At 36.3% G+C, this 21834-nt stretch overlaps 2 protein-coding genes across 7 annotated transcripts; both read right to left on the bottom strand.

Moving 5' to 3' along the window:
* Window positions 1-865: 865 nt before the first annotated feature.
* si:dkey-4c15.14 lies at window positions 866-21521 on the bottom strand. 3 transcript variants are annotated; one of them, XM_073936177.1, is made up of 5 exons: window positions 6054-6107; window positions 4995-5066; window positions 4767-4822; window positions 4466-4691; window positions 866-1780 (listed from the first exon to the last, which is right to left on the bottom strand). In XM_073936177.1, exons 2-5 carry the CDS (start codon window positions 5047-5049, stop codon window positions 1182-1184), a joined length of 936 nt encoding a protein of 311 aa, XP_073792278.1. In that variant the 5' UTR covers window positions 5050-5066; window positions 6054-6107; the 3' UTR covers window positions 866-1181.
* Window positions 8371-21543, bottom strand: LOC110437709 (uncharacterized). 4 transcript variants are annotated; one of them, XR_012397591.1, is made up of 6 exons: window positions 21502-21543; window positions 18352-18423; window positions 16260-16628; window positions 13971-14321; window positions 9482-10198; window positions 8371-9312 (listed from the first exon to the last, which is right to left on the bottom strand). XR_012397591.1 is itself a non-coding variant. In XM_068216531.2 (5 exons), exons 2-5 carry the CDS (start codon window positions 18404-18406, stop codon window positions 9552-9554), a joined length of 1422 nt encoding a protein of 473 aa, XP_068072632.1. In that variant the 5' UTR covers window positions 18407-18423; window positions 21502-21543; the 3' UTR covers window positions 8371-9551. The 4 variants fall into 4 exon arrangements, 2 of the variants coding, with proteins under 2 accessions (XP_068072632.1, XP_021325068.1); XR_012397590.1 differs by lacking the exon at window positions 21502-21543 and having other exon boundaries at window positions 18352-18471; XM_068216531.2 differs by having other exon boundaries at window positions 8371-10198.
* Between the last annotated feature and the right edge of the window lie 291 nt (window positions 21544-21834).

Raw genomic sequence — 21834 nt, 5'->3', positions numbered from 1 at the left:
AGAGCATGTTTATTACCTGAAAATTTCAGCAAATCCAACAAAATAAGAGATCTTGCATAATGTTTATCCTACAAATTCCCAAATTGCTAGTTATTTTGATAGCTCTAATTTGTGTACGATCTGCAATATACATGAAGAGACTTTATTTTACTTATTCTATAGTTGCACTCACATTAAACATCTTTGGAATAACATTACTCTTTATTTATCGTCCTTATTTAAACATGATTTAAATTTTTCAGCAAAAACGGGAGGGTTTACATGAGTGAAGTGAACAGGAAGTGTTTGTGGAGAAACAGTTTTGCGAGGGAACACAAAACATCTTTGCAAGATAACGCAAAACTTTGCGAGAGAATGCAAAAACTTAGAAATATATATTTTCCTCCCACCCATTTTTTTTTTCACCCAGCCAATTTTTTTCTCCTCCACTATGTCCCTTCCGGGGTTCTGTATATATGGCATATTATGTACATCATTTTTGATAAATTTCGAAATATATGTAGCATGTACGTGACATATATCGTTCCTCCGTTAACCACTAGAAGGAAGTCCGCGTACCGCTAGTGGTACACGTACCAGTTTTTTTAGTATTATGTCTATTGTTGTTGTTTTTTTATGTGACTTATTACATTTAGTATACTTTATCTTGCCTCTTATATTTTAGTATTATGTCTATTGTTTGTTTTTCTCTCTTTTTATGTTGCTGCTGGTCTCTGTGAGTTACCAAACAAATTTCGTTGTACAACTACAATGACAATAAAAGTTCTTTACTTTACTTCTTTACTTTACCAGTTTGAGAACCACTGACTTAAGAGATTTAGAAAATAAGAAGTGTGCTTCTTTCTTGAGCAAATATGACGAGATCTTTTAAGCTACTTGAATGTTTATTTTTTTATTGCTTCATTTCTCAACTTTTTTTAATATGCATTTCATTTTGGTTTTGCTTTTGATCTCTTGTATCTTATTCTGCAGTGTGTCGACGCATTAACCACTAGGCTATTGGTGCACTCAACATCATACAGGCCAGAGATTTACCATGCTGTGAGTGAGTTTACCTCAGATGATGATAGAATGATGGGAAATGAACGTAAACATAGTTAACCTAATCGTCATTTTAAATACAAGCAGGAAAAATGGTCACAAACAAAAAATATGAACAATTCTTCTCATTTGTAGGAACACTAAGATGTCTCTTCAGCTTTGAAGGCCTCAAAATGCTTGGCTTCATTGATCACATTTAGTTTTTTCCCTCCAGTGTGGTTCTTCATGTGGTTTTTAATAGTTGACAAATGTGTGAAACTCTTCCCACACTGAGTACATGTGTACGGTTTCTCCCCGGTGTGAATCCTCTGGTGTTCTTTCAGTTCTCCAGCCCTAAAAAAGGTCTTCCCACACTCAAGGCACACATGATCTTTCACACCAGTGTGGATCTTCTGGTGGTATTTTAAATGTGACTGATGGTTAAAACTCTTTCCACACAAATAACATGAAAAGGGCTTCTCCTGGGTGTGAACTCTAAGGTGGATCCTCAGATTTGAAGCAGTGAAAAACGCTTTGGTGCACTGATCGCACTTGTGTGTTCTCTCTCCAGTGTGGATCCTCATGTGACGATTGAGATGTGATGAGCGAATGAAACTCCTCCCACACTGAGAACATGTGTATGGTTTCTCTCCAGTGTGGGTCCTCTCATGTCGTCTTAAACTTGAACCGTGTGTAAAACTCTTTCCGCACCAAGAGCATGAGTTTGTTTTCTCCTGTGTTCGGACCTTCGGGGCTTTGTCTGAAAATGAGAAAAAATATAAGCGATAAATCCTCTAGACAGTAATTATGCATGAACATCATTAAAGGATTCGTTTTGCTGTAAGGGTGTCACACTCAGGATGCACTGCGACATGGCGCGAACATGACAGTTGAAAGTATCGCACACCAGACGCGCCACCCTGATCTCACGAGAAAACGTATTTTACGTTTTGCCAGTTTAGTGGTTAAATCGTACAAATTTGTACGAGTTCAGTCGAACGAAATTGTATGATTTTAAAAAAGAGGTGTGGCACCTAACCCAACCTTCATTAAGGATGAGCAAATCGTACTAAATTGTACAAATTAGATCGTATGATATCATACGAATTAGCCACTAAATCAAAAAGTTACGAATTGTCGTGAGATTGTGGTGGACGCGCACATTCGTATGCTATTTAAAAGGAAACTAATCAGATGCCGCTCTGTGGCGCGGCAAAATATAAAAGTTGTCCTGAGTTGTGGTCGGGCGCCACGGACAGCCGCCGACTTGCAGTGCCGATGTGTGAACCCTAGGGATGTAACAATATTGTAAATACCATCATACCATAATAGTAATTTTTTTTCGCATGACTCAATAAAACTATATTTCTGATAAAAGTTTGCTCAGGCGAATGAAGGAAACGGGAGGTAGCGGGAACTACAATTCCCATCAGCCTAGGCGTGGCCATCATCCTTTACGGTCTGTTGTTGCTACAGATCCAGTAATCCGGAAATGGAGTGTGTGAACCTAAAGAGGGTTTTAAATCGGATGTGTGGAAGAATTTCGGTTTCTTTCTAAAAAGATATGAAAAAGGAGAAAAGGTGACAGACAAAGAAAAAAACAGTATGCAGGCACTGCCAGACTGTGGTGAAATATAAGTCGGGGAATACGGCTAAAAACAGTCATGGGGACTGCAGAACACAGCACACTGTTCAGATTGATGCAGACATTGACTTGTACCGCAAAGAGATCTCTATCTCACTCATGGCTTGTCCTCTCAAGTGGTGGAAAGACAATGCACAACGTTACCCACTGCTGTCAACCTTGGCTAAATCATATCCCTCTGTCCCAGAAACCTCAGTCCCAAATGAGAGGGTTTTTTTCTGTTGCAGGGGACATTGTAAATGCTCAGAGATACCAGCTTTTACCAGATTATAGTTATATGATAATTTTCCTTAAAAAACCTACCTCTATCCAAGTGAGTGAGTGATTAAATGTTGAATGTGATGAGTTTTCAACAATTCTAAATTGAAACTTTATTTTTTCTACATGGTTTAATAGTTTTTTTGTTATTAAAATTGAAAAATTGAAGTTCTTGTTTCAAAACTTACAGATAGACGGCTGATTTGTATGTCATTGATATGTTCAGTGCTAAGGTAAATAAACACTTTTGGCACTTTTTTCGAGTCTTTTCATTAGTTTTGCTTTCCTGTAAATCAGGGGTTTTCAAAGTGTGAGGTGCGCCTCCCCGGGGGGGCGCCAGAGCATGTCAGGGGAGGCGCGGGAAAAAAATATTATATAATAAAAACATAATTATTAAGTTTAATTATTATAAGTATTTTTATTTTATTTAAACGTTTTAATTAAACAAAGGAAAAAAAAATAATACGTCCAAAATAAGAAAACCTTTTTTACCCAGAAGGCCATAGCTGTGAATTCGCTTCTGTTTGGCAAGCCCGCCAACACGGGTATATGCCTGCTAGTACAATGGATCGGTTTCTGAGACCCCCCGATTCAAAGCCTTCAAGTTCAGGGCTTAAACCCAAAAGACGACGATATGATGATCAGTGTTTGAGTTTAGGATTTACGTGGACAGGACCAGCTGATGAACCACGACCTTTATGTGTGGTTTGTCAAGATATTTTGGCTAATGACAGCATGAGACCCGCTAAACTTCGACTGTTTTGACTGGGATGGACAGTTCTTGGATCTGTTCTACTCATATTGAACCATCATCCTAGTTTTAAAAACGTTATATTAAAATACTTGTTATTACTCTGTAAATTATTGCACTTTCATGCAAATGATGATAAAAGTGAGTTAACAGTCTGACATCTGTCTGTCTTTATATATATATATATATACTGTATATATATATATATATATATATATATATATATATATGTGTGTGTGTGTGTGTGCACTGTCTTAGACTTTGAAAAACCCTGCTGTAAATTACTCAATAAATACCGTACCATTCATACCGAGGTATTACCGTACCGTGAAATTCGGATACCGTTACATCCCTAGTGTACCCTGATAGAAACCTAGGTTTAGAATTCTAAAACGCATGGAGCGGCGCTTCTGGTGTGTGACCTCCTATCCCACTGACTCTATTGCCCCCCCAATACACCCCCCAGTCCCCTCTAACTTATACTCCTCACAATCACTGCACTGTTTAACATTTGCACATTTAAAATCTGCACATATTCATTGCACTGATTGACTTATTTGAACTGTACATACCCACTGCACATTTGTCATCATGTTTATCAATCTTTTCTATAACTGCACTGTATAACTTATTCCTGTACCCTGCACTTGCTGCTATTGCACTGCTGGTTGGACCTAAACTGCATTTCGTTGCATTGTACTTGTACATGTGTAATGACAATAAAGTTGAATCTAATCTAATCTAATCTATAGCAGGGGTGTCAAACGTATGACTTTCGATGATCTACTTACTGTGAATGTTCTTCATGTGCTTCCGTAGCGAACATGAACCCGAGAAACTCTTCCCACAAGCAGTGCAGTGGCACGGTTTCTCTCCAGTGTGAGTCCTCTCATGTCTTGTCAGGTGTCCTGACCGACTGAATCTCTTGCCGCAGAGTGAACACTGGTACGGTTTCTCTCCAGTGTGGATCCTCGTGTGAGCATTGAGAGAGTGTTTTTGGCTGAAACTCTTTCCGCACTGAGTGCAGGTGAAACCTTTTATGGTGTTTATTTTCATCAAAGAACTATTAGGAGTTTTGATTTCACTACTGACCTGATGTTTCTCCTCATCCTCACTCAGTTCTTCACTCTCCTCCTTCACTATCACATCTGAAAATGAGTGAATGAGGTCATTATAAGAGGCGGGTTTTTAAGTTTATAAACAGCAGATGTCGCTCTAGCATGGCATGACAGTGCAAACTAAATCTGAAGAAATGCTTAAAGCTTTACAACCTCACTGTTCTTCAGGCTGATTATTGAAGAGTAATGAATAACCACAAACCTATTATTTCTTCAGTCTGTTCCTCTTTAATTCGGCAGGGTTCTGGATCACACATCTTCACCCTGTGCTGATCTGAAGACATCAATGTAATGAATGAAAAATAAAATATTGATGAGCTTTAGACTATAAACACTTATCAAACAGCCATTCAGGATCAGCAGATCAGCTCATTTTATATGGAGTGTTTGGAGTAGGCATGAGCTGGTGTGGGATCCTGACGGTATGATAACCTCGGATAAAAATATCACGGATTTACGGTATTGTGATTACTGTTTTAAAATATATTCTTTTTAAATGTCTGTGTAAAAAACAAACCCTTTTTCCCCCTTTGAAAACAATATAGACTATTAAAAGACTATATATTTCAAATGAATTGACTTCTCCTGTCTTCATTAGTTTCAAAAACATTGATGTCTTTAAACGTTAATCTGCATCTATGGATATATTTTCCGCTGAAGATAATGTTGTCTTAAAAAAAATGTAAATAAAAAAATGGCACACATACTTTTGGAAAGGTATTACAGAAAATTTTGGCAGTTTTAAAACCTTGACTTTTCCAAACCGTGGTATACCTTGAAAACGATAACTAGTAACTAGTTTGGATGATAAACGAATTACACTAATGTCATTTGTGTGTGCATAGAAATCTTGATATAGTTTAAATAGCTAAGTGTTCATAACCAAACAGAAGCTACATTGCTAGCATATCCAACGTTAAGTTGCATGTGAAGAAACTGACAAGAGACCAAAACAATTGACAATGAAACCAAAGTTTTCATTGTTAATTGATATATCTGCCAAACTAGCTTAGTATTACATTTATCATATACATTTTTGCAATATTATAACTCCAAACGTCAAAAAACGAACAAAAATATGTGGAAAAACACAAACATATTTCCCCTCAGAGCTCCTCTCCGCCTGCTGTATTGTTTTGGTCAGCAGACACACAGATAGAGGTGAACTCAATGCAGAAACTAGTCGCAGATTGTCGCTTTAATAAACTGTAAAGTGTGTTTTATTGTTGTGTAAACACGAGAAAAAGCGTCAACGACTCACCTCAGCCCTGAAGACTCGACGCTGAATGAACACGTCAATGCTGACGTCATCACTGAGAGGCGGGAGCAACAGTGGATCAACAAAAAAGCTCCAAAACGCTGCCTAAACAATTTCTACATGTAGACAAAACGCCACTTTATTCAATCGTTTGAGAGGTGAAACACTGTTTATAAGGCACTTTAAAAGTTAAAATTACAAAATGAAAAGATAAACGTCATGAATGACAGATTTACTGACTAACTACTATCAATAAACAAATGTTTATAACAAAGTACTACAAGATGATTCGTAAAAATCCATAAAAGCTGAAAAAAATAAAGAAAAAAAAGTATCACATTTTATGTAGTTGGTATCAGGGGCGCCTGTAGGATTATTCCAAGGTACGCACAAATCCAGCACTACCCCGCCTCCTTACGCTAATCGTAAAAAACACTGATGCTTACTGTCAAATGCTACATTATATAACGGCATTTGTTTTGACATAATACGTTTCATTTTTAATTTTAATATTTCGTTGAAATCTAAATGTAATAAAAGCACATCAGCATCAAGGAAAAATCAGCCGCTCAAGACGTAATCTTCAAAATTATGAAAAAAATTGCAAATATATGACAGAAGATTGTGATTCAATACAATTAGTGAAGCATTAATTAAATCCTTACTTTCCAATGACCGAAAATTCACCCGCACAGTTAAGTACTGGATGGCCTTAAACAAAAATATAATTTGTATATTTTTCGAGGATAAATATATATTTTTAAATGGATTTCGTTTAAGTTTGTCTCTTTGTTTAACCCCTTCAGACCCTGTGTCCATTACAATGGACATCACATGACATCCCATTTTTCTGAAATTTGGAACATAATTCAGGTCTGAAGGGGTTAAATACTTTTCTTGGTCAGTTATCTTCTGGATAAGATAGAAGAACGAATCACACTTGAGGTGAAGTGCTTCAAATCTGCTATGCTTAAACAACGCCAAATCACGAACTGGATTGTCAAATAAAATAATAATCTAGCCTTAATAAAATTAAAGTGAAATATTCAGTTTCAGAGAAGCCTATATTAAACTGTTTTCCATGTTGCGCTGGTCAGTTACAATTAAATTAATTTAATTAAATAATTAGAATGAGCAGGACAGGCATTTACAAAGTACAGCACTGAACATGTTCCCACATTACCTTGGTGAACAAACTCGGTTGGAAGAGTGAGAAAACTCAGAAACTCATTGTGAGAATGGAGATGTCGTCTTATTTATGCCAGTCTGTCAGATAAAATAGTTTTAAACACATTGAATGGTAACCATTCCATGCGAGGAGGCGGCGTAGCAGCTGAATCGGATCTGTCTGATGAAAGAGACAGTTCCCCGGCTTCAGCCTGATCTCACAAGAAAATGTAAGTATTTTACGTTTTACCAGTTTAGTGGCTAATTTGTAAGAGAATGTACGATTTTAAAAAGAAGTCATGGCACCTAACCCCAACCGTCATTGGGGGATGAGCAAATCGTACTAAATTGTACGAATTAGATCGTACAAATTCATACGAATTAGCCACTAAATCAAAAAGATACGAATTATCGTGAGATTGTGTTGCCCAGCTCATGTACTTATTAGACTGCAGTATTTGTCTCATTAGTTTTAGGCCATTAGGCAAGTGTCTCAATTATGTTTATGTTTTAAAGAGAGTTTACTCATTTTGAACCTTGTTCTAAACAACAGCTATCTAAATTGTCATTTTTAGCGTGCGGAAAAACCACCAGCAAAACTAAAGGCAATAGATTTCTTTACCTCTCCCACCATGCAAGTACATACACTTTTAAAAACACAAACACACACCTTTATTTGTCATTCTTTCTTGCTTTGTCAATATATCGTAGAGCATACGGTTCAATAATAAATTTAAATTGTGTAACAAATAAATAAATAAGCGGCATTAAGTCCCGCCCTCTCTTGGTAGTTATGCACAGTGTGTACAGCCATACGGCTGCAGGCACCACTGGTTGGTACCCAGTTTTTTAAAGCATAAATAAATCTTTGGGTTTTTTAAAGTGTACATGTTAAAAATAAAAGATTATTCTGTGTTTGTTTATTCAAAACTTCTTGTTGGAATTAAAGAGATATGATCGATGCAAAGGATGTGTACTGGTGTGGCTGTCTGGATTAATAGCATCCATGATTTACTGCCTGCAAACCAGTCTGTTGTGGTGAGGATAAACAACAGGATTCTACATCTGCAGCTGCAGAACGAAAGCTCAAAAGCGAATCTGCAAGTTTTATTTCAAGTGTTTTGGAAAGAAACCCACGAACAGAAGACAGAAATGAAATGATTATTGCGTTTATTGTTTATATCTTTCTACAAGCAAAAAAAAAAAGTGAGGATCATTTTGACCACATCGACACAGTTAACATCTCGCCACAGCCCTACTTACAACTTATTTACAAACGACTGGAATTCTTTAGCATACAAAGGTTTAACTGCAAAATCTTCAGGACAGGGGTTCCCACTTTAAACCACATACGCAATATTTCCATGAACTTTAATAAGTGAAAAACAAGTCGCTGTTGTGCTTTGCATATTAGTATGGCTATTTTGAATTCCCTTCAATATTACTTCGAATGACTTAAATATGAGAGAATCACTATGAGAACAACAGTGAATAATATACTTTAAATTTGAATAAAAACAGAGGAACTAACAGTTTTTGTGGCTGTGAAGTGCTCCCGCTCCCATATCTGGTAGCTTGATGGTAGTTTTATAAACTGCTTTTTAAAATCTAGTCTCTGATGTGATCATTTTGAAGGTAAAGTATTATTCATCCATTCATTTTCCTTTGGCTTAGTCCCTTTATTCATCAGGGGTCGCCACAGCGGAATGAACCACCAACTATTCCTGCATATGTTTTACACATCCTCTCCAGCTGCAACCCAGTACTGGAAAACATCCATGCACTCTCATTCATACTCATACACCACGGCCAATTTGGTTGATACAATGTTTGCACTGTGGAGGAAACACACATCAACACGAGGAGAACATGCAAACTCCACACTGAAATGCCAACTGACCCAGCAGAGACTCAAACCAGTGACCTTCCTGCTGTGAGGTGACAGTGCTAAATTTATATTATCCTGAAAGGTTTTGCTGTGTTTAACAGGTACAGATGACTGCCAGTTAATGTTTTGCTTAGTTAACAGCATCACTTTCACTTTCACTTATGAAAGAAATAAAAAGGAATAGACCAAGGGTGGACAAACTCGGTCCTGGAGGGTCGGTGTCCAGCGTAGTTTAGCTCCAGCACTAATCAAACACACCTGAACATGCTTATCAGTGTCTTTGAGATCTCTAGAAATCTATAAAGCAGGTGTGTTTGATTAGAGTTGGAGCTAAACTGTGCAGGACACCGGCCCTCCACGACCGAGTTTGCCCAACCGTGGATTAGACTAACCATAACATGACCTGTGGAAACCTTTTCCGAAACCTTTCCAAACAGACAACATGACTACATCTTCTCCTTTTTATGAACTCTAAGATGGATCCTCAGCTCTGAGGCAGTGAGAAATGCTTTGCTGCACTGATCACACGTGTGTGGTCTCTCTCCAGAGTGGATCCTCATGTGCTTTTTAATATTGGATAATTGTGTAAAACCCTTCCCACACTGAGGACATGTGAACGATTTCTCTCCAGTGTGAGTCGTCTGGTGCTGCTTCAATTCTCCAGCTCTAACAAAAGTCTTCCCACACTCAAGGCACGCATGCTTTTTCACACCAAAGTGGATCTTTAGATGGTATCTTAAATTTGACCGATGGTTGAAACTCTTTTCACACAAATAACAAGAGAAAGGCTTCTCCTTGCTATGAACTCTGAGATGGTCCTTCAGCTCTGAAGCACTAACAAACGTTTTGCTGCACTGATCACACTTGTGTGGTTTCTCTCCAGTGTGGACCATCGTGTGATGCCTCAGATGTGAAGCACATATGAAACTCTTCTCACACAAAGTGCACGGATAAGGTTTCTCTCCGGTGTGAGTCCTCTCATGTATTTTTAGACTCGACTGCTGTGTAAGACTCTTTCCACACCAAGAGCATAAATAACTTTTCTCCTTTTTATGAACTCTCCGAGGGACCTTCTCGTCCTTCACATCCAGGTCTGAAAAGTAAGACAAAAATAAGTGATACATCATTTAGAGAGTTGATTCACCATGAACATCATTAGAGGATTAGTTGCGATACACTTCTTCACACATTACAGCATTGAGCCTGTGCAGTTTACACTCCTCTTATTGTGCCGGTCTCTTGACATTACATGTGAGTGATGAATTAAACTGAAAATGTAACAAGTGAAAGCATTTAAATAACTCTGAATTAATTATTTATTAATAGATTATCCAGATGATCAATTCTTAAGTGTTTGATTCATAGATCGCATTTATAATTATTCATTATGATTTTACCTCAGCACATGTGTACTTTCATTTTCTACATATCACTCAAAGCGAGTTCAGCTGAGTGTCATGTTTACATAATATTACAGTGAGAATTATTAGCCCGTTTTTTTTTTTTCAATAATTCCCAAAAAATGTTTAACAAAAGGAAATTTTCACAGTATGTCTGATATTATTTTTTCTTCTGGAGAAAGCCTTATTTGTTTTCTTTCAGTTAGAATAAGAGAAGTTTTAAGTTTTTTCAAAAACATTTTAAGGTCCGATAAGGATAAACTGAGATTTGACCTTGTAGCCAAAGAGCAAATTGCAACAAACATTTTTTTTCCAAGGGGCTAATATCCAAAATATATAAAGTTCTATCTAACTCATGTACTTCTTCCTTTGAGAGTTTGAAGTGTGTGTGGGAAAAAGATTTAGGTCACGAAATTGAAGATACAGATTGGTCGGTAATATGTAACAATTTGTATTCTAAATGTACTTCATTTGGTGTTCATGAGCTCAATCATAAATTCATTAACAGAGTTTATCTTACACCTTTGCATCTAAAAAAAAAAGTATAGAAACTCCTCTGATCTTTGTTTTAACAGCAAAAAAAAGGCAAAGGAACATTCCTTCACGGTTTCTGGAATTGTGACAAAATCATCTTGTTTTGGAAGAAAACACATCCTTTTCTACAAGGACTCTTTCAGATAAAATTCACTTTTTCTCTGGAATTGTATTTGTTGTATGGTGGAGTAGAGAATGTGTTGGACCCCCACACCAAACATTTGTTTTTAATGTTGGTCTATCTATCAAAGAAATGTAAACGTTTATTGTGGTCATATCCTCAGACACCCTCCTTTAAAATGTGGTTGTCTCAAGTATGTGCGTTATTTCCACTTGAGAAACTCACCTATGATATACATCAAAAGTCAGATGACTTCTGGCAGCTACAGACACCTTTCTGGCATTACATCAACAATTTCTCTGGATTTTCTATTCTATGGTAAATATTTTTTGCTCCTAGCTTGACTGTATTACCTTGTTTACTTGTTTGTATATTTCCCCCTTTTATTATTTTTTACTTCCTCACTGTATGACAGAGACTGTATCTGTATGTGCTGATGCATCAAAATAACCGACTAATAAAAAAATAAAAATAAAAAAACATTTTAAGGTCAATATTATTAGCCCCTTTAAGCTATGTATTTTCCGACTGTCTACAGAACAAACCATTGTTATACAATAACTTGCCTAATTACCCTAACCTGCCTAGTTAACCTAATTCAGCCTTTAAATGTCACTTTAAGCTGTATAGAAGTGTCTTGAAGAATATCTAGTAAAATATTACTTACTGTCATCATGACAAAGATAAAATAAATCAGCTATTAGGAATGAGTTATTAAAACTATTATGCTTAGAAATGTGTTGAAAAAAATCTCTCCGTTCAACAGAAATTGGGCAAGAATCAACAGGGGGGCTAATAATTCTGACTTCAACTGTATGTGTATTTGTCTGCTTAAACATGCACCCAAAACCCAGTGTGTCCACTTTTGCTCCGTTTTAAACCTCATCTATTTGTAAAATAGTGTGTATTCATCACCATAGAGCACATCTGACAGTCAAGCACCGCTACATGACCTGATTGATTTGAGGGTTGCATAGAAGGGGCAACGACCCCTGTAATGGAAAGGGAGGGAATCCCCCCATTTTTCTATTTATTTTAAAGTGTTTAAGCCTAAATAAAATGAAAGCATAGTTTCACATTATGCCCCCTCGTGGTTCGGCGGTATGGGTTTTGTATCCGCTTGTTAAGTGTGAAGTCACATGAAGCGCCTTTCGGGTCTAAGCTTGAGTCTTGAGTTAATACCATCTAAAATGTCTAAAGTGATTTTGCTATTTTTACGGTTAAATCTTTTAAAGTGATTCTTCTTTTATTCAAGATAGACTTTGTGTAGTAAGAATATAACTGGCTGAATGTAGATTATACCAGTTTTGATAAAGAAGACTGAGAGTACACTCAGCCTTTTATAAGAAACAGATTGTAGTTTAAGTGTGTGTGTTCTATTTGATTGTTGATCTGTTTCACAGGTCTGGAGTCAGCTCTAATCAGTCTAAAGGATGTCTGACGTTTATACTTAAGATATTGTTCAGAATATACGCACAAACCCCACGTGGAAATTTTCCAAGTCTATCTGTGTTTTAACCAATCAGGTTAGAACACCTATATGTATGACGCAGTTAATGACGTTATGTGAGAGTATAATTATTATTGATTGGTGATTGTAAGCAGAGCGGCCTAGGAACTCATTGCGAGTGTTGAAGCTGGCTTCTGCGGATGAAACTGCAAACTATCTTCAGTAAACTTGATTTATTTATTTAAATCTCTGACTCCGGCTCTCTTTCATCTACCAGACTGCTCATTCTTTGGGTTAAACTGTAAACTATCCCTACACTTTTTAGAAACATCCATGCAGGTGAGGCAAATTGGAGCTAAAAATCTGCAGAACACCGGCCCTCCAGGATCGAGTTTGAACACCCCCGATGAATATGATTCAATGAATTATGCTTAGCTATTAGTGACCCCACCAGAACAAAAAATTGGCTAAATGATTTAAACATTGGTTCAAGTGAGCTCTTTAACTGTAGCATACTTTTATAATTAGCTAAAATTAAAATGACCGAGGATCTCTTTTATACATCGTTATAAGGAAACCCGACCCTGAACTATACTGTTTAGTGGAAACGAGGAATTAAGGTTCGTTCACACCCAGTCGGTTTTAGGTTGCGTTTTCTGCCGACGTTTAATGCCTCATGACTAAATAAAGGGCACGCCAACGTGCAAAACGACAGGTGTATATGAGTCACTTTAAAAGAAACGCTTCATGCTCGTTTTTTTGTTTCTCCACCAATCAGATCGGCACTTTTGGTCACATGCACGGAGCTGCAGAAGTTACAGTAAACAGCACTTAGAGGCGCTCAAGCAGAAAACTGTCAACTCGAGCACATATTGGGCATTTTCTTCAGAGGCGATACGAACGTGGAGCTGCTTGTTGCACTGGTGAACAATAATCATTTCTTCATCGCTACTTGACTCGAACCATCCAAGCTTGTTCAAATTGCCAGTAACCTTAACAACAAGTGTGTCAACTGTCTTCTTCTTTAGTGTTACAAGCGGGTGTCAGAAGCTTAAAGTTGTGTAGCGCCATCTAACATCAAGGAGTAATTTTGCATCCTCTTCTGCTCAACGCTAATAAACATCGCTTGGATTTGATTACGGAAAAATGTCTTGAAAAACACTGACAATAAACACAAACGAAAAGCATCCCTTTGTGTACGAGCCTTTAGCCTTTGAGACTATATAGATCTTCTATAAACACAACCAGCTTATCACACTCTGAAACTGCATCATATGACCACTTTAAAAATGTTAACTACACCACAATTATCCTAAATGATACAACCAGGACAGGCTGAATCTGTAGATGATCTACTCACTGTGAATGGTTTTCTTGTGTCTTCGTAGAGATGATGATAGTGTGAAACCCTTCCCACAAACATTGCAGTGGAACAGGTTCCCTCCGGTGTGAAGGCTCTCGTGTCTCAATAGGTATTTCAAATCCCTGAACCTCTTGTCGCAGTATGAACACTTGCAGGGTTTCTCTTCAAAGTGGATCTTCATGTGAAGCGTGAGATGATATCTGCGCACAAAGCTCATTCCACACTTACCGCAGATGAAACTTTCCGGGGTTCTTTTCATCACAACACTGCTTTCCGTCTTTGAGGGAGTTTTCTTTTTATTTCTGACACGACGTTTCTCCACATCTTCACGCTCCTCCACCATCCCTTCTGAAAAATACAAAAATAAGTGTCATTTTAAGAGGCTACATTTTAGGACACATATATTTAACAAAAAAAAGTGAAAATTGGTTGTTTTTGTGTTATTTCGAGCAAATTTGTTCTTCCGGTTTGAAAAGAAATTAGCAAGCTACGTCACGGTCATGAGATAATTGTGTGTATTCCAGCATCCAGACTGAATGTCTGTACCGACGATTACAACTTGATGTCTTTTTGCATTATTTCATGAGAAAGACTTGGCTCGAACCAAGCTCGCTCTATTGTGAATAAGGTGCAACTTCATTACTATGCATCCTAGCTTTGAAGAAAGTGTTTACCTGTTGCAGTGTTCAGAATGAGTGAGACACCATGTTGTATTGCCAACCGTATTCAAAACAAGTGAAAGTAAAAGAATTGTTTGGAGACAAGGGTCGTCAGTGTTGCATTTATAAATGTGCTGCAACAAAGGTTTTTGTTTTCAATTCCCTGCTATGAGAGCGCAGCTGGACCCACATGTGTGGATTACAGTGGTCTGCTAACAAGCCACAGCTATACATTTGTAAGAAACATTTTTTACCAAAGAGCTTTTCGCATCTTGAAATGGTGAAATCTGGATTTGCTCCTCGTCTCCTTTTAAAAAAGACACGGCTCCAGTTGGTGTTGATTGTCCTGTCTTTATTTGGTAAGTAAGCGATCAGTGGTCTTTATGTTTATTCAGAGGCAAAGTTAGTTTGTATCATCAGCAGTAATCTTTCAGTTTTTAAAGACATACCCAAGTCAAAATGATTTAGTTACTAAGTTTACAGTACGTTAATATCACTACAATATCATGGACCGAAAGATCCGCTGTAAACGCAGATCTCCGAATGTAAACACGTAAACACCGTTGTTACGGCTCAGTATCTGTGCGTGTTTGTTTGTATTTTTTTCTCTTTCCCTCCTTCTCTACCTATCATTTTCTTTAGGTCCGCCCAGCTCATCTACCTATTGGCCAAGCTAGATGCCAGTCATCGTTACCATTTGCGATGACATCATCATTGACCAATTACAAGCAGACTTCCCCACTTTAAAAGGAAGCCGGTGCAGTTGAAAGCTAGCTTGCTTTTTGGCTTGCTCACTGTTGTGTGTTTGCTATGTTGGTTGACTGTGTGTTTGCTGGATTATGTGATAGTTTCTTGTGCTATGTGTGTTATAATCATTTGTGCTGAAATCGATCTTTAAAAGTGTTCTAATTGTGTTTTCTCTCTGATTACCAGATATACGACATCCATGGGATTCGAGGAACAGGGTTGATGTCACGTGACCTACATGTTGCTACACATAGGAGATACCAATGTATTATACACAATAGTTTAGAAGTGTGCGCCACTCATTGTAAGTTTTGTTTACGTTTGTGTTTAGAAGTGTAGGTTAGATAGGGCGTGAAAACGCTGAAGACTTTTTTTTCTCTTTCTTTTATTAGATAGTATAGAGATTGTGGGTTCTAGTTAGGGTTGTGTTTTGTTATTTTCTTTTCTTTGGCGGCACTTTTGTTCCTCCTCCCCTTTATTACAACCATTTATTTTTTCGTGTTTTCTTTATTTTGTATATACTTTGTTTATCATTTATCCACTTTGTAAAATAAACACTTATTTTGGCATAATTTGGTTGTTTGCCTGCTCAATTGCCACCACCATTCATAAAAGGGTCATAATTTTTAAATGTTGCGTTAACCCTAGCGTTTCCATCTTAAATAATCGTAATCAAACTTTTACCGCCGTGTAGGATTTCCGCAGCATTTGGTGATAGGATAGTCTACACACACACGGCTTTCTGGCGCTACTTACTTAGTGCATCTATGTTGCCAAGAAATGCTGAGGTTTTTTTTCTCTCATACATGCGGTGCGGTATCAAACATTCCATTGAAACTACAGTTCCCCACATCTCGTTGGGTTGCGTAGATCTACTTACTGTGAATGGTTTTTCTGTGTGTTCGTAGAGAGGATGACTGTGAGAAATTCTTCCCACAAGCAGTGCAGTGATACGGTTTCTCTCCAGTGTGAGTCCTCTCGTGCTTTGTCAGGTTTCCAGAATGACTGAATCTCATGTCGCAGTGTGAACACTTGTAAGGTTTCTCTCCAGTGTGGATCATCATGTGACGCCTGAGATCGGATTTCTGAGTGAAACTCTTTCCACACTGAATACAGGTGAAACTTACTACATCTGTACTTTTCGTGTTCTTTTCATGTTCCGTATTTGAGTGAGTTTCAGTTTCACTTTTGACATGATGCTCCTCCTCATCTTCACTCAGTTCTTCACTCTCCTCCTTCACCATCACATCTGAAAATTAATTAAGTTACACTTTGAGAGGCATTTTTTTTTTGTTTGTCTTTTAGCAGGGCTCGAGTGTGTGCAAACTGCAAAATGTGTGCATGTGTGAATAAAACGTTTTATATCTATAATACAATATATATAGACTAGAGCAGTGTTTCTCAACTGGTGGGTCGCAACCCAAAAGTGGGTCGCGAGAACATTTTCAGTGGGTTGCGGAGTGTGCGGTGAAAAAAACAACAAAAGTTTAATTTAACTTATTTTGACTTTTATTTTGAAATGCGTGCACGACAACCGTACCATTTAACATGAAATTTCATTTAATTATAGCAACAAATATGTCAAAGCGCAAGTACGACCCTGAATATGTAAAGTGTGGATTTACATATATTGACGACAAAAAAGACTTAAATCCTCAGTGTGTCATAAGTAGCGAGGTGCTCTCACAAGAGCACGAAACCTTTTAAATTAAGACGACATTTAGAAACCAGACAACATGTTTTAATCAGGGTTCTTACACCTTTTCCAACTTTAAATTCCAGCAATTTTAAGGTGCATTTTTATGATTTTTCAGCACCTAAGAACCACGGTTAATTACGTTTAAATATGTTATATGTACTTTTTCACATTTAAATCCATCGTGCTATTTTAAAAACCACAATATGACATTTTAACTTAAATTGTTGAATACTTTAGAGCAGGGGTCACCAATCTCGCTCCTGAAGGGCCGGTGTCCCTGCAGGGTTTAGCTCCAACCTCCTCAACACACCTGCCTGGGTGTTTCAAGTATACCTAGTAAGACCTTGATTAGCTTGTTCAGGTGTGTTTGATTAGGGTTGGAGCTAAAATCTGCAGGACACCGGCCCTCCAGGAACAAGTTTGGTGACCACTGATCTAGAGCATAGATTTATTGGGATAGTTCACCCAAAAATTATTAAAAAATAAATAAAAAAAGTCAGTTATTGGATGAAGTATGTTTTTAAGTTTGGTCTTTTTCTACCTCAAGTTGATATCTCAAGAAATGAGCTTACAGTCAGATTTTGTTTTGGGTGTAGTACCAAACTTTCATGGCCAGTCGTTCATGGTATGCGCATTGCTACTTTTTTTTTTTTACAGTCATTGAATTGGCATTTCAGGTGCAAAGATGCATTCTGGGTGCATGTCTCCTAAATATGTATAAGAGTGCCAAAACAATCTGAATTTGAATAGTGTTAATTCAAATTCTTAAAAACGTACACACCCAATATCTACAGCCTCTGAATTCAGAACCAAAAAAAAATCTGAAGTTTAAAATTATGTCTATAAAAATCTGACTTAAAAAATTAAGTTGTCTTAAATTTCAGATGTTCAATAATCAAGTTAAGAAATACAAATTCAAAACATTTCTAACAGGACATAATCTGTATTATTAGCTCCGTAAATACCCGCATGCTGTGAACATTTTGCAATGAAAACTGGTCGCACAACAACAATTTATGCATTTGCACATATGCTTCCAAATATATTTTGAGGTCACATAGATAAAATAGTGCGCATACGCAACCAAAACGGTCGCAATTTTGTCCTCTAGGGGGAGTCGAATCGAGATCGCGATTTTTATTTTTATTAATTGTGCAGCTCTAACATGCTGTAGAGAAGATGGTCTTATAATGCACTTTGTGCTGCCTACTCAAACTTGCCAAGTCTGAACACTCGATGCTTCATTATTGAAGAGTAATGAATAAACACAAACCTATTAGTTCTTCAGTCTCTTCCTCTTTAATTCCGCAGGGTTCTGGATCACTCATCTTCTCGCTGTTTTGATCTAAAGACATCAATATAATGAATGAAAAAAGAACAGCTCTCAAGTAGATTGTTTCATTAGCTGCGATAAAGGCCCAGACTTTAAAAACGCATTAAAAACTTAGATCAGATCAGCTCATTTTATACAGAGTGTTTGCAGGATGAACTAATTACACTGATCTTTTTTTGTACATAGAAAATTACATATAGTTTAAATACATAAGTATTCATAAAAACCCAGAAACTACATTGCTAATACATCTATATTGAATGGGGACATTCAAAAATGCTTAACATGGCTTAATATAACTAAACATCAACCAGAGAAACCCAAATTTCTTTCAAACTTAACTTGTAATTAACCCCAACTACTGTAAAAAGTAGGGATGCACAATATATCGGCGGCCAAATCGTTATTGCAACAGTCAAGTTTCCATGTGAAGTTGCTATATTAATTTACTATGCGAAGAAAAGGAAATTTATTTTTGGCATGCTGACTTATGTGAAATTGTAAATACAGGTCTACATAATCACCTTGCAATTTTGCTATTCAGTTCATAGGATCAGATTAAACTTTTATGAAGTTTATAAAAATTATTTATATATATCGGCCTATATACATATATAGGCCGATATATATATAAATGAGCAAACCATGCAAATGTCAACCTTGCCATGAAAAAATTAAGTTTTCACCAAAACAGAGAAACAGTTTCTACCTTTTTTTGTGTGAGCAAGTATTTTACAGCACTTTAAAAATACTCCAAAATGCATCTGTCAGTGTTTTCAAACTATTATATTTCATTTACCAAAGTCACACAAGTGGCAATTTCACATCTGTCACATCCATAACGGAAAAGTGTCACATCCATAATGAGGCTTTTCCCTTATAATTCCAAAAATGTTCAATAAAATAAATCCATGATTTTGTTCTATAGTGAGTCGACCTTTTGATTAGCATTAAATGTTTTTGGTTGTGGAGTTTCATTTACAGAATTGCTACAAAGCATGTTGTATACTGTAAACTCGTAAACTTTTTTTGTCACATCCGTAACGCATGTTTATTTTTCTCATTTAGACTATTAAAAATGTTTACAGATTAATATTTTTTTAGTTACATTAATTTTTGGTTAGTTGTTTTGGAAAAAAAAACAGGTACTATTTTAATGTCACATCCATAACGTTGGAATTGCTCATATATATATATATATATATATATATATATATATATATATATATATATATATATATATATATATATATATATATATATATATATCTTATCGGTCATCGATATCAGCCCAAAAATCCATATCGGTGCATCCCTAGTTTAAAGAACGAGTCCCAATTCCATAGATAAAGTGAAAATCGTCACATTAAGCAGTTTCCCTCTGTTGAATTTTATTAAAAGGAATTTTAATTAAATTTTACAGGTGATTAACACTAACTTTGATTTTATGAACAGCATTTTTAACATTTGGTTTCCAGTTAGTATTAATCACAAGTAAAGTTTGACAGAAATTTGGGTTTGCCTGGTCTGAGTTAAGGTAGGTTAAGCTGTTTCCTTATAATGGACTTCTACATGGAGTGTTCAAGTGATATTGTTAAGCTTGATACACGAAAATAAAAGCTTGTTCCTTTAACAGCACAAAGTTTTATGAGTATGAGCAATTCCGTGCAAATGACAACCTTGCTATGAAAAAAATTGAGTTTTTACCAAAATACAGAAACCGTTTCAGGGTTTTTTGAGAAAGCAAGTATTTGACAGTATTTTAAAAATACTCAAAATTTATCTGTCAGTGTTTTTAAACTATTCTATTTGAATTACCAAAGTCACACAAGTGGCAATTTCACATCTGTCACATCCATAACGACACTTTTTTTTACCATAAATGTGAAAATATTAAATAAAATAAAACCAATAGTTTTTGTTTTATAGAGAGCCGACTCTTCCCCTTTTGATTATCTTTGTTTCTTTTGGGTTGTGCAGTTTAACTCACAGAATTCCAACAAAGTATGTTGTATACTGTAAACCTGCAGTTTTTGTCACATCCATAACGCGTGTTTATGTTCCAAACTTAAAGTACAAAACATGTTTACACATTAACATTTTTTCTGCTCTTTTAACTCTGTGCTCAGTTATTCTGGAAAATATAAACAAAAGTTTCAATATAATGTCAACATAAACTTTCTATGCAAATTTATGTGTTAAGGTTTTACTGCAAATGCCACATCCATAACGCTGGACTTGCTTGTATATTTTTTTTAATAGAAATTTGATGGTCTCAGAATGTTAAGTTAAACCACACTAAGTACTTATAATTGTCCTCAATGGAGATAAAACACATTGTTCACTTCATCCACTGAATCAGGGCTTGATCTTTTGCTAGTAGTTTGTGTTAATTACAAATAAAAATGTATAGATTATTGGTGTGCTCCACTTGAGGTACCATGTTAAGCTTTTTCCTTTTATAATGGACTTAAAACACATAATGTGATAAGTTTCACTCACTAAAATTAGAGCTCAATCCTCTGACATCAGAAATTGTTTGTTGCGAGTAAAATTTAATAGAAATTTTTAGTTTTCCCGCTTGTTGTTACAATAAGCCACGTTAAGTTTTTCCTAATAGTATTGTTTTTCACTTTATTTGATTATGACTCGTCCTTTTTACAGTATTTATGGTTATTACAAGTACAGTTGTCATTTGGGTTTCTCTGGTTGATGTTTAGGTACATTCAGCCACGATAGGAATGTCCCATTAAATGTGATGAAACGGACAAAACAGAAAACTTTTAAAAGATAACCAGAAACGAATGTTTTCAGTATCTAACGTCATATATCTGCCAAACTGACTTCCCATTATATTCACGGGTAATAACACACGATATTACTTGTTAAAAACGAACAATCAGAAAAACACAAACACTGAGCTAACATTGTCCTCTCAGAGCTGCTCTCTGCCTGCTGTATTGTTTTGGTCAGCAGACATACAGACAGAGGTGAACTCAATGCAGAAACTAGTTGCAGATTGTCGCTTTAATAAACTGTAAAGTGTGTTTTATTGTCGTGTAAACACGAGAAAAAGCGTCAACGACTCACCTCAGCTCTGAAGACTCGACGCTGAATGAACGCGTCAGCGCTGACGTCATCACGGCGAGGCGGGAACAACTGATCGTCAAAAACGCACCAAATTAAAAATACCGTTGACAATCCAAAACAACTGCAAATGTAGACAAAAAGGCAGTTTATTTATTCATTTGTGAGGCGAAATACTCTTTATATTAATTAATAGCGTCAAACGTAATGTTGTATGGCAGAGATAAAACTTCTAAAACATGTCATTAACTCAGTAAACAAATGTTTATAACACAATAAAGGATTATATATATGTATATATATATATATATATATATATATATATATATATATATA

This window comes from Danio rerio, chromosome 22 (genome assembly GCF_049306965.1).
Source record: "Danio rerio strain Tuebingen ecotype United States chromosome 22, GRCz12tu, whole genome shotgun sequence".
NCBI classification, from domain to species: domain Eukaryota; kingdom Metazoa; phylum Chordata; class Actinopteri; order Cypriniformes; family Danionidae; genus Danio; species Danio rerio.
Note: the sequence above shows the minus strand (reverse complement) of the source record. Positions and strands in the feature narration are given on the sequence as shown.

Coding starts and splice junctions, on each gene's coding strand:
- si:dkey-4c15.14 (XM_068216219.2), bottom strand. CDS start 5,049: ATGTGTGATCCAGAACCCTGCCGAATTAAAGAGGAACAGACTGAAGAA. Junction 4,823..4,994: donor ACAGACTGAAGAAATAATAG/GTTTGTGGTTAT, acceptor ACTCATTTTCAG/ATGTGATAGTGAAGGAGGAG. Junction 1,781..4,465: donor GCACATGAAGAACATTCACA/GTAAGTAGATCA, acceptor TCTCATTTTCAG/ACAAAGCCCCGAAGGTCCGA.
- LOC110437709 (XM_021469393.2), bottom strand. CDS start 18,433: ATGTCTTTAGATCAAAACAGCGAGAAGATGAGTGATCCAGAACCCTGC. Junction 14,322..16,259: donor ACACAGAAAAACCATTCACA/GTAAGTAGATCT, acceptor TGTATTTTTCAG/AAGGGATGGTGGAGGAGCGT. Junction 10,199..13,970: donor ACACAAGAAAACCATTCACA/GTGAGTAGATCA, acceptor CTTACTTTTCAG/ACCTGGATGTGAAGGACGAG.